Here is a 14,219-nt window from a genome sequence, read left to right as displayed (position 1 = left end):
CGCCCGCCTCGCTGACGTCACGGAATGCCCCGCCCACCAGCGGCGGGGGACAGACGGGAAGGGGGGGCGAAGGGGAGCGCGTCAGGGGAACCGGGTACATCGGGCGTCCGCCGATGTCGTGGGGCAGGGGCAGAGGGGTGCCCCGGGGGGCTGAGGCTGATCCTCGGTATGGGCGCGCCCCCCCCCTCTTGGGGGGCCCAGGGATATGGGGTGCGCCTGGAGGATGGAGGACCCCGAAAGTGCCGGGTGCCCTCAGGGATACGGGCTGTGCCTGGGGTGAGCGGGTTCCCAAAGGTGTGGGGTGCTCCCAGGGATATGGGGTGTTCCTAGGGTATGAGGGGTCCCCAAAAGTGTGGGGTGACCCCGGGGATATAGGGGTAACTCAGGAAGTAGTGGACGTGCCCCAGAGTATGAAGGTCTGCACAAGAACTGGGTGCTCCAGGGATGTGGGGGTGCTCACAGGGGAAAAGTGCGTCCTGCGAACTGGGATGATTCCAGGGTTACAGGGCCATAAAAATGTGGGGTGCCCCCAGGGAGTGGGGACACCCTAAGGGGGCTGTGAGGGTGCCCTGGAGCTGGGGAGGTGCCCAAACCTTTGGGGGTGTTCCGAGGGAATATGAGTGACCTCGTGATGCCCCAGGGGTATGATGGTGCAACTACAAGTGTCCGTGTGCCCCCAGGGAAGGGAGGTGCCCCAAAAGTGTGGGACCCCTAAGACCGACAAGCACCCCAAAGGTGTGAGGATGGAGGTGCCTCAAGGGTTTGGGGGTGCCCCGGAGGAACAGAGGTACCCGGGGAGTGCCCTCGGGTGCAGGTTTCCCCCGAAGGCAGCAGGGGTGCTCAGAGGTGTGAGGGTGCCCCAGGGTTATGGGGGTGCCAGGGAGGGTCCCCCGAATCTGCGGGGCTGGCATGGGGGCACAGCTCCGCCTGGTGGCACGGCGCCACTTGGCTCGGCTCTGCGCAGCACAGCCAGGGCAGGAGGGACGCGGGTGGGGCTCCTCTGCTCTGGTCCCCTGCTGCACCCCTCAATGAGGAGGAAGCCAGCCCCGCAGTGGGGGTCCCCCTGTGCCCCCAAAACGCCAACACCAGCCCCCTCAATGGGGAATAGCAGGACCCATCGATGGGGAAACTGAGGCACAGAGCCCTGGCCTGTCTTTGCCCACTGGCCTGCCCACCGAAGCCCCCCAATCCCAGAGGACCTCCACCCTCCCGAGGGGGGCTGCAGCACCCAGGGAGTCCTCGCAGGGGATCTCCACATCGACTGGGGGCCAGGGAACAAAGTGGGGACCCCTGGCTGGAGACCCCCAGGGGATGCACCGCTGCAGGGGGAGAGAGGCACCCCTGGATGTGCCCCGGTGTCACCTGCTGCCGGGTGGCTCGGACACCCTGAGGTAGGGTGGGTGGGTGTGCTGCAGACTCCCCCCGGCCCTGACAAAAGCATCCTGGGGGGGGCCGGGGAAGGGTCCCTGCTGACTGCCACTTCCCCTTCATGCTAGGAGAAGGTTTTGCAACCTCGCTTCCTCCCCGGGTGGCATAAATCGGACAGCGGAGGGAAGGGGTGCCAGGAGGCAGCACAGTGGTGGCTGCAGGTGAGGGACCTTCTGACTGGCCTGGCAGGACCCCCAGGTCTGGTGCTGCTCCACGTCCTCCCACACTCTGCACCGGAGCCCTTTGGGAGTGACACCTGGATTTTTCCCTGTGCCCGGGTGCTTCCCGGTGAGAACCAACTTGGGACCAAGAGAAGACCCCAGATTTGGGAGAACGGTGAGGGCAGCGAGTGGTGAGTCCCTGGTGTGTTCCACTGGAGATCAGGGCTTTCCTTGGGCTGTGCTGGCTCCCCCAGCACCCAGCTGAGCCCCCTCACATGTGGGGACCCAGCTGGGCTAGGGGCCACAGTGGCTGCTCTGGCTGCCTGAGGGTCTGCCTGGTGCAGGGGGAGTGGAAGGCAGCAGGTGGGGCCACCTGGGACTGTGCTTAGAGCTCATTTGGGGTGCAAACCTCTTGTGGTCCCCAGGGACATCAGCTGTGGGTGCCGCAGGGGAGAAGCGCCCGCTCCCATTTCCTTGCACAGCCATGAAATGAAAGGGCGCTTCCTCATGGTGTATCCCTCCTTCCTCCCCGTGGGAACCCCCAGGGCCACGCCAGTGTCCCCCAACCCTTCCAGGGTCAGGAGGGGAAATGGGGTGCTGCTGGTTCTCCTGGCTGGGCTGGCTGTGGGGTACCCGCGGTTGAGGGATACCCGGTCCTGCAGGAACCACTGTGATTTTGGAGTGGGGAGGCAGAAAGAAGCAGCCAAAAATAGACCGAGGGGAAGCACTGGTGTCTGGCTGTGCCCCGTGCCTGTGGCAGCCCCACTCGGGGGGACCTTGACCCATCGGCATTGCCAAGCCCTGGAGGGGCTCGGGGCCTCAGAAATGGGGCAGAGGGGTGAAATGAGTCTGGATCCATACTGGAAGAAGGCTGAAACCCAATGGTCTTTGGGGAGGCAGGGACAAAGCAGGATGTCCTACGTGTGAGGAGACAGGAAGAGTGACTGTCACCTGTGATTTCCACATCGTGGCTGAGCACAGGGGACATGGGGACACCTGGCAGTGCCCGGCTGAGCAACAGGAAAACCAGAGATATGTAATATTTTCAAAGCCGCAAAGGGTGACATGTCTCTCCATCCGGCAGTGAAACCACCCACACAGGGACAGGATTGGGGCAGGGGAAGAAGGGCATGAAACCACCTTCAGACATTCTTCAGTGCCGCCAGCCCCATGCACTGTGACTGCAGCCTCACCACCAGCTGGGCTGGCAGGAGGGGCAGCTCCAGCAGTGATGCTTGAGGGGATGGAGAAGCTGCAGGGACCCAGAGGTGCTTGGAGGATTTTGGAGGTGCCTGAGGGACCCTGAGATGCTCAAAGAGCTCAGAGGATTTTGAAGGACCCACACACAATCCAGGGGGACCCAGGGATGATGGAGAGGCCAGGTGTCTCCTGGAGGGATGTGATGCTGCATTGATAAGGGAGCCCTCCAACTCAGGAAGAGGTGGCTGGTCTGTGGGGTCCCCTTTCCTCTGTGGGGGACAATGAAGGGACAGAGTTGGAGTGAAGTGTGGCAGACTGAGGGGTGCTGGGGGTGTTGTACAAAAAGACATATGAGGGTCAGTGTGCACCTGCAGTAGAGTGATAGAGAGGGGCTGCCCACTGGCTGGGAAGGGACCTGGGGGGCAATGGAAATGCCAGGGGACCCAGAGACACTGTCATCCCTGTCCCATGTCACCCTCCCACCCCACCCTCAAGCTGCTATGTGCTCCACAGGCTAAATGGAGTCCTTCTCCTTCAATGGGGATTTCTCCAACTTCTTCACCCTCTACAACTATACCTATGACTACACAGCCATGCCTGACACTGCTATCTCCTCTGCCCCATGCCGGCCCGATGGCTCTGTCCTCAACAAGTACCTGGTGGTAGTGATCTACTGCCTCGTCTTCATCCTCAGCATGGTGGGAAATGGGCTGGTGGTACTGGTGGTGACCTCCAGCCACACCAGCCGCTCCGTCACCGATGTCTACCTGCTCAACCTGGCTGTGGCAGACCTGCTCTTTGCCCTCACCCTGCCGCTCTGGGCCGCTTACCGAGCCCATGAGTGGGTCTTTGGCACTGTGATGTGCAAAGCCATCTCTGTGCTGCAGGAGGCCAACTTCTACAGCGGCATACTGCTGCTGGCCTGCATCAGTGTGGACCGCTACCTGGCCATCGTCTACGCCACCCGGGCTGCCACTGAAAAGAGGCACTGGGTGAAGTTTGTCTGCTTGGGCATCTGGGTCTTCTCCGTGCTGCTCTCCCTGCCTGTGCTGCTCTTCCGTGAGGCTTTCTCCTCACCCAGCAATGGCACCGTGTGCTACGAGCGCATTGGCGGTGAGGACACGGCCAAGTGGCGGGTGGTGCTGCGGGTCCTGCCACAGACCTTCGGCTTTGCCCTGCCCCTCCTGGTGATGCTCTTCTGCTATGGTGTCACCATCCACACCCTCCTGCAGACCAAGAATGCCCAGAAGCAGCGGGCCATGAAGGTCATCTTCGCTGTGGTGCTGGTCTTCCTCATCTGCTGGCTGCCCTACAACATCACGTTGGTGAGCGATACCCTCATGAGGACACGGGCCATCGCTGAGACTTGCGAGAGGAGGAACCGCATCGACACGGCCCTCTCCGTCACACAGGTTCTGGGCTTCGCTCACAGCTGCATCAACCCCATCATATATGCCTTTATTGGGCAGAAGTTTCGCAACAGCTTCCTCAAGATCCTTGCGCAGCGTGGGTTCATCAGCAAGGATGCCGTGGCCCGCTATGGCCGCACATCCTATGCCTCCACCTCTGGCAACACCTCCACCACCCTCTGAGCCCTGCTGGGACCCAACCCTCACAGCTCCCAGCAGGTCTCAGCACCCCACACACCCCAGTATCCTTGCCCAGCACCCTTGGATGCAGGTAGCAATGCCACAGGGATTGGCAGGACCACCACTGGATGCTGGACCCTGGCTGGAAGTGGGCTTGGGCAGCAAGGGGGTAGGACCCCATTGCCAGGGGAGTGATGCCAAGCACTGCCCACCCTCCTTGCTCTTTGGAGCAGAGCCTGTGACTCCGGGGATTCTGCGACCCTGCTGTGGGGACAGTGTTCGTGGCCGACAGCCATCCAGCAATAAAGGAGTTGGCATGTTGGTCACCCAGGTCTGGCTCCTCTTTGCCATTGGGAGTGAGATGGTGGGATGGGGCCGGGACACATCTCTAGGGACAGTGGGTGCTGGGCTCTCTACCTCAGTGCCAAAGCGGTGGTGCCAGCTGAGCCTGGCGGGCTGTGGGTAACCCCGCTGCCCAGCCAGAGAAGGGCTGTTGCCTGAGAGGCTGTTGCAGAGGGTTCAGCATCCTGTGCATGGCCAGAGGGGACCCAGACCCGGGTCTCACTCCCTGCATCCACCCAGCCAGGTCTTGGCATTTCCCCAGTGTGGGGTCTCTTGTGTGGCATCTGTCCCACCTGGGGACAAAGCCACTCCTTCCTGACCCCAATCAGAGCCACAGTGGAGCAAATTACTGCAAGATGCCTGAGCACCCCTTCTTGACACTGAGCCAGCCCTGTGACCCCTGCCTGAAGGGTGCTGGCACCCGGGGTGCTCCCTGCCCCCCCTGACACTGCAGTGCCAGGACATCATTGTGCAAAAGGCTGGGAACCTGTCCATTACACAACCAGGATGCTTCCGCCCCAGCTTGGGCAATGGGGGCTGGCACCAGCATGGGGCAGAAGAGCTGAAGAGGGGGCTGTGACCCTGCTGGGGTCTCTCCTGCCACCCTGTGTGCCAGGCAGCAGGGTGTCTGCCCCAGTGTGCCCAAGCATCTCTGTGCAGGGGTCTCATACTGCTCCTCCATTGCCCCTGATCCAGGATCTTGGGGGCCCTAACAATGCGGGCATCAGTAGGTGCCAGCCATCCATGCGCTGGCTCATGGGTGGCTACCAGAGTGCCCCAGAACCCAGGCCGGGAGCCCTGGGGACTCAGGGCTGGGCAGCATCAGCAGGGGTGCTGGACAGGGCCTGCCCGTTACCTTTGCAGCTGGGAAACCTCTTGCCCAAGCGGTTCCTCACAGGCCAGCAGGAAGCCAGGGCTGTTGGCCAAGAGCCATCTGCCCTGTCCCGTAGCAGGGAGGCAGAAGCAGACAGGGCAGATGGTGGCTCAGCCTGGCTGCAGCTGGGACACTCCTTATGGGGACGGCTCCCCCCCAGGAGTGCTCAGACACACCCATGCCAGCACTCCTCCACCCCATGCCCAGCCTGGGGGTCAATCCGATGAAGACTGATAGACAACACAGGAGGCACAGGGGTAGCAGGAATGGGTTGTTTTCTTTTTTGTGGACCAGCCACAAGAAAGACCTATCTCAAACCCAAAATGTCAGGCAGCAGGACCTGCCTGCTGGCCCCAGACACCTAGGTACCTGGTAAGCCTGAGACGAGGCAGCCAGGGCAGGGGGTGTCCCAGGCATGGTGCAAGGGCTTGACTCATGTAGCCTGTGGGTGCCTTTGCTGGTAACAAAGCAGGCAGCAGCGCCCCTGCTTGCCCACGTCCACGGAGCATGTGTGGCACACCTTGCCCTGGCACAACCTGTTGAGAGAGTGGGTGGTGAGAGCTCTGCCACCGTGGTGCCATGCTGGTGCCCCCCTCCTGGTGCCTGCCACAGCCCACCTGCAGTTGTACCGCCGGGAGAGGAGTCGGAAATCCTTGTGGCAGCGGGCGCACAGCCCTGCATCATGGGGTGCCGGGCTGGGCTTTGGGGTGTTGATGCCTTCCGTCTTCTGCCACAGGGCATCCTTCTCCCTGCGGGAGGCAACAAATCAACCCTGGCAGGAACACGCCAGGTGGTGGAGGTCCAGGAGCACGCCCTGGCACCCCAGACCCAAGGTGGGCATGTAAGTCTCCTGAGGTGGTGAGCAGAACGAATTTGCCTGGGCTCTGGTGCCCTCCTCTGGGCAAAGGGGTCTGGACTCCCCTGCCCACACATGGTCCTACACCAGTGGGATCCCTGGGCCTCTCACCGCAGCAGCTCCAGCAGCCGTCCCTTCATGTCGCGGATGAGCTCCTGCTGCCGTGCCTGCTCGGCACCCCGCGTGGCCTCCCGCTCCAGGGCCTCCCTCTGCGCCCGCTGCAGCGCCGATGCCCAGCGCTCACCATCCTGCCGAGCCCTGGGGCAGGACAGCGGGGAGATCGTCTCCCTGTCACACAGCTGACCATCTCTCCATCCATCCTCGCATCCCTCCCTCCCTATATCTGCTGCCTATCCATCCCCAAGCTGGCTTCCTATCCCCACAGCCACCTTGCCATCTGCAGGGCCAGCCACCCATCTGTTTCCCAGCTGCTCATCTGTCCTTCCCCACATCCATCCCTCTGGCCTTCTGCCCACCCACCCATCCATCTACACACCCCAGATTCATTCCTCTGTTCCTCCATCCCACTAGTCCCAACTTCATCCCCCCGTGTGCCCGCCCATCAAGTTATTCACCCCAAATACATCCCTCCATCCACCTACTCATGCCAAGTTCATTCTTCTACCCCTCTGTGCACCCACCTATGTAGCAGGCCCACAGTGCCCTCCTCTCTCCAGCCCTCCCTCCCCAAATCCTTCCCCCTCCCTTCCCCTGCCCATCCCCGGCTGCTGCTCCCCTGGGTCCAAGTGGGGCATGGTGGGCGTCCCAGGGGAAACTTTGTGGCCGGTGCGGATGGGGGGGACCTGCTGCGGGGGTGATGGGAGCAGGGGTCCCCCGCCTGACCTGCCGAGCTGCTCCCGCAGCTGCGCCACCTCCTGCCGCTGCGCCTGGACTTGCTGCCGGCTCTGCCGGGCCTCCTCGCGCGCCGCGGTGGCCAAGGTGGCCAGGCGCTGTGGGAGAGCGGGGGCTCAACCCTTGCCAACCCCACCACCCCCACCACCCCCCGTGGGGTCCCCTCGGGCTTGCCCCATACCATGGCCATGTCGGCGGCCGTGCCGGGCTCCCCCTCCACCTGGGGCTCCGGGGGGGGTTCCTGGGGGCCTCGGGCGAGCTCCAGCGCCCGCCGCAGCGCCTCCTCCACGGCGGCCACCTCGGCCGGGGCACCGGCACCCTCCAGCACGGCCGGCCGCCCCGCCGCCGCCAGCGCCGCCCGGCACTCCCGCAGGCGCGACGCCAGCGCCGCCGCCTCCGCCAGCGCCGCGGCCAGCCGGGCGCCCCGCGCCTCCGCCACCTCCCGCCAGCGTCGCGCCTCCTCCTGCGCCCGCGCCAGCGCCCCCCGCGCCGCCGCCCAGCCCCGCCGCCGCCAGCGCCCGCCCCAGGAAGGCGTTGGTCTCCCGCAGCGCCTCGGCCTCCCGCGCCCGCAGCTGGGCCCGCCGGGCGCTGCCCCGCTCCCGCCGCTGGTGCCGCCGCTCCGCCCGCGCCAGCCGGGCCGCCAGCGCCCGCGCCGCTGCCTCCCGCTGCCCCAGCTCGGCCCGCAGCCGCGACACCAGCGCCCGCAGGGACGCCGCCGTCCTGCCGTCCTGCCCGGGCACCGGTGGCGTGGAGCCCGGCGCGCACCCCGTGCCGGGCGGCGGGGACGTGCCGGGCTCCCAGTCACCGTCAGGCTGGGGTGCGTGGCCAGCGCCACGGGCGGCCTCCAGCTCCTCTGCACCCGTGTCCTCCAGCTCCTTCTCGTCCTCCTCTTCATCGTCCTCTTCCACATCCTCCTCTTCTGCCACGTCCTCCTCCACATCCACGTCCTCAACCTCCTCCTCCTCCACGTCCTCTTCATCCTCCTCTTCCATGTCCTCTACCTCCTTCTCCTCCACCTCCTCTTCCACATCCTCGTCCACCTCCTCTTCTTCCTCCTCCACATCCACGTCCTCTACCTTCTCTTCCTCATCCTCCTCCACCTCCTCTTCCATGCCCTCCTCCACCTCCACATCCTCTACCTCCTCCCCATCCTCCTCCTCATCCTTCTCCACCTCCTCTTCTTCATCCTCTTCCACATCCTTCTTCACCTCCACGTTCACATCCTTTACCTCCTCCTCATCATCATCATCCTTCTCCACCTCCTCTTTCACATCCTTCTTCACCTCCACATCCTCCTCCGCATCCTCCGCCTCCGCATCCCCTACCTGCAGGGCAGCCAAGGCAGGTGGGCATGGGTGGGCTGGCACCCCACAGTGTGCCACGGTGGGATGGGTAATGCCATTGGGCCATCCATGCATCCCGGTGCAAGTATCATCTGTCTGCAGGGCCGTCTTTGCCAGGCTGCTCCCGGCCACCGGGCTGGGCCGTACCAGTGTCCTAGAGGGGACATAGGGCTCAGGGCCACCAGGTCACTCCCAGGCTGAGCAGGGCACCACCACCCTCCCTTCGAGCTCCCTGGGCACGAGCCAGGCATTGGGGATGGGGAGTGCAGCAGGGCTGGTGACACTGGGTGGCACCTGGTGACAGGGGAGCAGGGATGCTGGTGCTACCAGCCTGGGCACCCACAGAACAGGTGGCACCCAGAGACCCCATGGAGGCTGCAGTAGGAAATTGGGGGCTGCATGTGTGCTTTTGGCAGCGCATGCACATGAGTGTGTAAGCAGCAGAACAGGTGTGAGTGTGCTGGAGTGGCTGCATCTGTGAATGCCCTCCTGCAAGTGTGCCTGGGGGCAAAGGTGTGCACACATACACATATGCCCCCATGTCTCAGATGTCACAGTGTCACAGTGTTGCAGCAGATCTGTGCCTGGGCATGTACTTGGCAGAGGACAGTGTGTGTGGGGGGGTGTGTGCAGGCACATGTGACATGTTCATAGGCACAGGCATAGCATGCACACTGGCACAAGTGTCTGTGCCTGCCTGGGGCCATGTATGGAGGGCTGGCACAGCTAGGGTGGCACATGGGCTCCCAGATGGTGGGGCAACGCCTGCGTGCTGCTTCGTGATGCTGAACCCCAGGTGCCCCTGACATCCCCAGCACCCTTGATGTCCCCGGTGCCCCCTGTGTCCCCAGGCTCACTCAGAGAACATGGGCCAAGCAGTGTCCAGGTCAGCCCTGTGCAGGGCCAGGTGGAAGGTGACACAGTCCAGCTCGTAGAGGCTGCCCAGGATCTCGGCCCGGCGCTGGGGGCTCAGGAAGGGACTGCGGGCGTAGTACCACTCACTGCATACACAAAATGAGCTCATGAACTCCTCTATGCCCCGGGTGAGCACATGCACCTTGCAGCACCCTTACTGACTGGATGCTGCAGGGTGCTGCCCGCCCTGGCTGTGCCCACCAGCACCATGAACATCTCCTGCCTGTGCTCCTGCTCTCACCGGAGGTTCTCAGTGTCGAGGAGGCAGAGCTGCAGGGACTCTGCCAGCTGCTGGTGCACCAGGCAGTACCGCAGGAAGGCTCGGCCCCTGCCCACAGGGGTCTTCAGCTGGGGGGGAGAAGCGGTTATCCAGCATTGCCATGCCAGTCTGCCCCCTCCACGCCAACCCCCCCAGCCTACTGGGGGGGAACAGGGCCTCCAGGGACAGGGCTGGGGGACAGCAGAGACCCCAGAGGGGAGAAAACCCATTATAGTGCCAGTGGGTGAACACTTGGTACCCAAGTGAGTGTGTGCTGGTGCACAAACGCATATGCACCCACAAGCAGAAGCGCACACACGTGTGTGTGCGCAAGCCCCCAGGTGCCCTGCCAGCCCATGCCCACCTTGTCCAGGGAGGTGACGAAGCGAATGCCCTCGTGCTCCTGCCGGCGCTGTGCCAGGCCCTGGCACAAGAAATCCCAATAGTCCTTGCGCTGCCCAAAGAAGCTCTTCTTCTCCTTGAGGTCAAACTGGCAGAGACACAAACTTGGGCTTGCTTATTCGGGGGAGTCCCCTGTCCCCTCAATGTGTCCCCTGTGGGGCTGGGATCCAGCCAGCTTCCCCAGCAGAATGAGTCTCAGTGTCCCCTGGCTGTCTCCTCTTTGCTGGCTCTGTGCCTCAGTTTCCCTTTTGCAGTATGTGCAATTACACATGCAGACATGGATGAGCCTGATCCAGGTGCTTACATGGCTGGGGATGCCCAGGGCTGGACAATGCCGGCTGGGGTCATCTCACCCCCCGAAACAGCCGGCATGGGGACCCCTCTGCTCTTAGCTGTGCCCCAGGGGAAACTGAGGCAGGGAGTGACAGGGACAGATGAGCAGCAGTACCTGGAGGAGGAACTCCAGCTGGGCACAGAGGCTGTGCAACTCCCGGCTCCCGTCTGTCACTGGCAGGTTCTGCTCCCGGTAGCTGCGGTTCAGCTCGGCCACAGTCTCTGCAGGATGGCAGAGCTGAGCTGGCACAGCCCTGCCCAGGCAGTGGGCACCCTGCCCCATCCCACCCCAGCTCCTCGCCACCTCCCAGCTCCCAGCCCTGGGGATTTCTGCCAGCGGGTGAAAGAGGAACTGCCCTGGGATGAAACTGGGGAGCGAGGGACACAGGTACCCGCTGGGCACTGCTGGTCTCCTGGGGCTGATGGTGACGATGGGAGCAGGTGGCAGTGGCAGGGCTGGCACTGGGGGGCTCTGGAGCACCCCTGGCAGTGACCGCTCTGCAGCTCCATGGGCTGGATGTGAGGAGGGACCTGGCACAGCCAGGGTGGGATGTGCCATGCAGGGGACACACTGTCAGGGGACAGGCTGGCACACTTACTGTGCAGGTCCTTGATGATACGGTTGAGCTCCCCGTCTCCTGCCATGGCTGTCCCCGGGGGTCTGCAAAGGCAGGGGCAGCACTGAGAAGTGCCAGGCTGGCACTCACCTGGCACGCCCAAACTCTCTGCCCCAAGAAGAGGGTCTGCCCCCCCAGCTCCACTCCAGAGCTGCCTGCTTAAGGTAAGAGGTGGTGGGCTCAGACACCCCCTTTCCCTGCCCACATCTTCCCCACTACATGGGGTAGGGGGTATGGGGTGGGCAAAGGTGTCCCATCCCATACCCCCTTAGTTGTCCATGTTCCCTGTCCCAAAATGATGCCAGCCTCTGCCCCCATTCCTTAGGGGGTTCCTGAGGCTGAGTCTCCACCCCAGCCCCCACCCCAGTGTGTCCCTGTCCTCATCCCTCTCCCCATCCCCCAGGATCCAGGATGTGGGTTTGGCATGGGGGAAGCACTGCCTTTGCTTCTGCTCTCGCTTCCCTTACTTACACCATGAACAGTGTGTGGGGATCCTGGGGGGCTGAGGAAGGGGGGCACACAGCCCCCAGCATGAAGCCCCCCAAACTGATCTTCCCCTCAGGCAGAGCCCCCTGGCACAGCGTGCTGCCTATAGGGCTGGCACGGGGTTTAGGTGTGTTGTGGCCATGGGGTGGGGGGGCAGGGGGCACAATGCAGTAGGGTGTTTTTGAGGGGCGGTGGGTGGCAACCTGGAGACAGGGCAAGGGACAGTGCCCATGGAGGTGGCAGGTCCGGGGCTTGTCACCGCAGCAGGTGGTGGCTGGGCACACGGCTGGGGGAGTACACGTGTGTGTGCAGGGCAGGGGCCGTGTGTGCTCACAGGAGCGTGTGTGCACAAGTGTGCACAAGCATGCATGAGTGCTCTGTACCACCACCCCCACCCCCCCACCCCCACACCCCCCTATGGCAGAGTGGCTCAGCAGGCAGAGCAGGACACGGGACTCCTGATGCCTGAGTTCCCGTCCTGGTGCCCTTGGATGACCTTGGACAAGCCATCTACCCACCAGCCCACCCTGCCCATGCTTCAATTTCCCCTGGAAGAGGAGCCCCTTACCTGTGGCTGGGAGCTGCGGGATGCCCCAAGGTGTTTGCTGGGTGCCAGGGGGGACGCTGCAGTGTGCCTGTGCCCACGCTGTGCCTGCCTGCTTCTCCTTTTGTACCTCAGCCAGGAGGAAGTGTGGGAGGCTGGGGGGGCTGCAGGAGCCACCCCCAACGAGCTCCACATCACATCAGGCACCGTGGCTTGGTCCCCCAACACCCAGCTCCCTGGTTTGGGAGGTGCCAGTCTTGGGGAGGAGTCCAGTGAGGCTGGTCCCTCCGTGTAGCCCCATGGTGCGGGGGAAGGACAGTGCCAGGCCTGAGGGTGACCCTGATGCCCTTGCACGCAAATGGGGCTTGAGAGTGCTTTGAGGGACCCCTCTGAAGTTTTTGGGGACAGGGTCTGGGACCCATACCCAGCTAGCAGCAGCCCCTAGCACAGTATTCCCCCTCCCATGCACAACAGCCCCCAGGGGCAGCAGCCCCTAGTCACAGAGATACCCCCTCCAGAAGCTGCAGCCCATTCCAGCAAGGCCCACAGCCCCTCTTGGACATCTGCCCCCACATGGGGGCTATGCCCCTAAGCCCAAAGCCTGGGTGTAAACTCTTCCCGGGGCACCCAAGGCCCCCCCTTGCAATGTATGCCTGGGGGGCCCCCAGCCTGGCAATGCCTCTCAGCCACCATGCCCGTCCCCCTTTGTTGTGCCAGCCCTGTCCTGTGAGTTTCTTCTGTGGTGGGACTAAATCTGCTGGCAGGGGGGCAGGTGGGATGCCAGCTCACCCTGCCAGTGCCCCGCATGGGGACCCACTGCCATCCTGCTCCCCAGCACTGTCTAACTTGCTGGATGCCCTCAGCGACACCCAGCTGCCCCCACATCCTGCTGCCCACTGCACCCACCTCACAGCACCCACTGCCCCTACCTGTGCCACCCGGGGGGCCAGGGGGGTACCCGCCTCCCCCAGGCCAGGCCTCGGCTCAGCTCCAAAGCGAAAGTAGGAAGTGATGCTGAGCGGGAGCCTGGGCCTCCCCACACCCTCCCGGCTCCTGGGGGCGGGGGGTTATGTTGGGCCGTGGGGTGCCCCTGAGCAGCTAGAGGGCACGAGGGAACTGGTGGCAGTGCTCTGGGTGACCCCAGCCTCCCCAGCACCCCCTTGCTCCATGCCACCCCGCAGTGGGTGGTGCTGTGGGCATGGAGCACAGCACCCCACGTTGGATGGGGGTGGCGTGGATGGGTGGATGGAGGCAGGGTGGTGGAGCATCACCTCACTGTGCCAGGCAGATGCGTATGTGTGTGCACACATGTGTAAGATTGCACCTGTGTGCAGGCTGTGTGTGCACGGCTATGTGTGTGCACATGTAGGTGCAGGCAGTATACATGTGGCAGGCGCGGGCATGGGGCTGAGGGCACTCATGTGTGCATGTACACACATGCATATGCCCACGGTTGCACCTACCTGCTCCATGCCAGGCACCCCACGGGCGGGACACTGATACCCACAGGGGGGCTGTGCCCCTGCCCACCCCTTGCTGGGGTGGGTGCCACCCCACTGCAGCACCCTGGCAGCAGGATCCCCTGTCCTTGCCCCAGCCAAGGGCCAGGGCCAGGGTGCCGGGGGCTGGGGAGGGGAGAAGACGCCTGCCCGTCCTTGGCGCGGGTGCAATTCAATTAACGAGGCCTGGCCCTTGTTCAGCACAGCCAATAAAGCTAATGGCCCTGCACAGGCCTGGCGCTGCCCGGCGGGGGGGTTTGGGGGGCCATCTGCTAATTAAATGGGGGTGGGGGACGATGGAGCCAGCAGTGATGTCACCTCATTGGTGCTCAGGGTGGGGGGCTGTACACTGGCATACACTGGCACCCCCTGCCCGCCAGCCCTCTGCCAGCCCCAGGGTGCCAGGCAGGGTGTGGAGGACAGCCATGAATTGTGTGGGACCCCCAGAATTCCCTGCCTGCCGTGTCTCTCCCTGGCACTGCTGCTCGTTAGGAGCCTTCCTGAGTCAAACGCAATTAG

The 14,219-nt window shown here is 63.7% G+C and overlaps 2 protein-coding genes across 3 annotated transcripts; one reads left to right on the top strand and one right to left on the bottom strand.

Annotated features, from left to right (window-relative positions):
* Positions 1 to 90: 90 nt before the first annotated feature.
* On the top strand, positions 91 to 4,701 carry LOC121093130 (C-X-C chemokine receptor type 2-like). 2 transcript variants are annotated; one of them, XM_040605009.1, is made up of 3 exons: positions 91 to 276; positions 1,497 to 1,780; positions 3,303 to 4,701. In XM_040605009.1, the coding sequence occupies exon 3, from the start codon at positions 3,308 to 3,310 to the stop codon at positions 4,379 to 4,381; it is 1,074 nt and encodes a 357-aa protein (XP_040460943.1). In that variant the 5' UTR covers positions 91 to 276; positions 1,497 to 1,780; positions 3,303 to 3,307; the 3' UTR covers positions 4,382 to 4,701. The 2 variants fall into 2 exon arrangements, with proteins under 2 accessions (XP_040460943.1, XP_040460942.1); XM_040605008.1 differs by having other exon boundaries at positions 92 to 276; positions 1,497 to 1,764.
* Positions 4,702 to 5,852: 1,151 nt separating this feature from the next.
* RUFY4 (RUN and FYVE domain containing 4) lies at positions 5,853 to 11,199 on the bottom strand. The gene is given in 12 exon segments (XM_040603830.1): positions 5,853 to 6,343; positions 6,562 to 6,708; positions 7,294 to 7,400; positions 7,484 to 7,780; positions 7,782 to 8,393; positions 8,475 to 8,799; positions 9,503 to 9,646; positions 9,802 to 9,908; positions 10,184 to 10,187; positions 10,190 to 10,309; positions 10,670 to 10,722; positions 11,125 to 11,199. Coding segments are annotated over 12 exon segments (2,307 nt in total). The 3' UTR covers positions 5,853 to 6,027.
* Between the last annotated feature and the right edge of the window lie 3,020 nt (positions 11,200 to 14,219).

This window comes from Falco naumanni, chromosome 8, assembly GCF_017639655.2.
Source record: "Falco naumanni isolate bFalNau1 chromosome 8, bFalNau1.pat, whole genome shotgun sequence".
Lineage (NCBI taxonomy): Eukaryota > Metazoa > Chordata > Aves > Falconiformes > Falconidae > Falco > Falco naumanni.
The sequence above is the reverse complement of the archived record's forward strand: the minus strand, read 5'-3'. Positions and strand labels throughout refer to the sequence as shown.

Bases quoted from the DNA above. Each gene is read 5' to 3' on its own strand.
- LOC121093130 (XM_040605009.1), top strand. From the start codon at position 3,308: ATGGAGTCCTTCTCCTTCAATGGGGATTTCTCCAACTTCTTCACCCTC.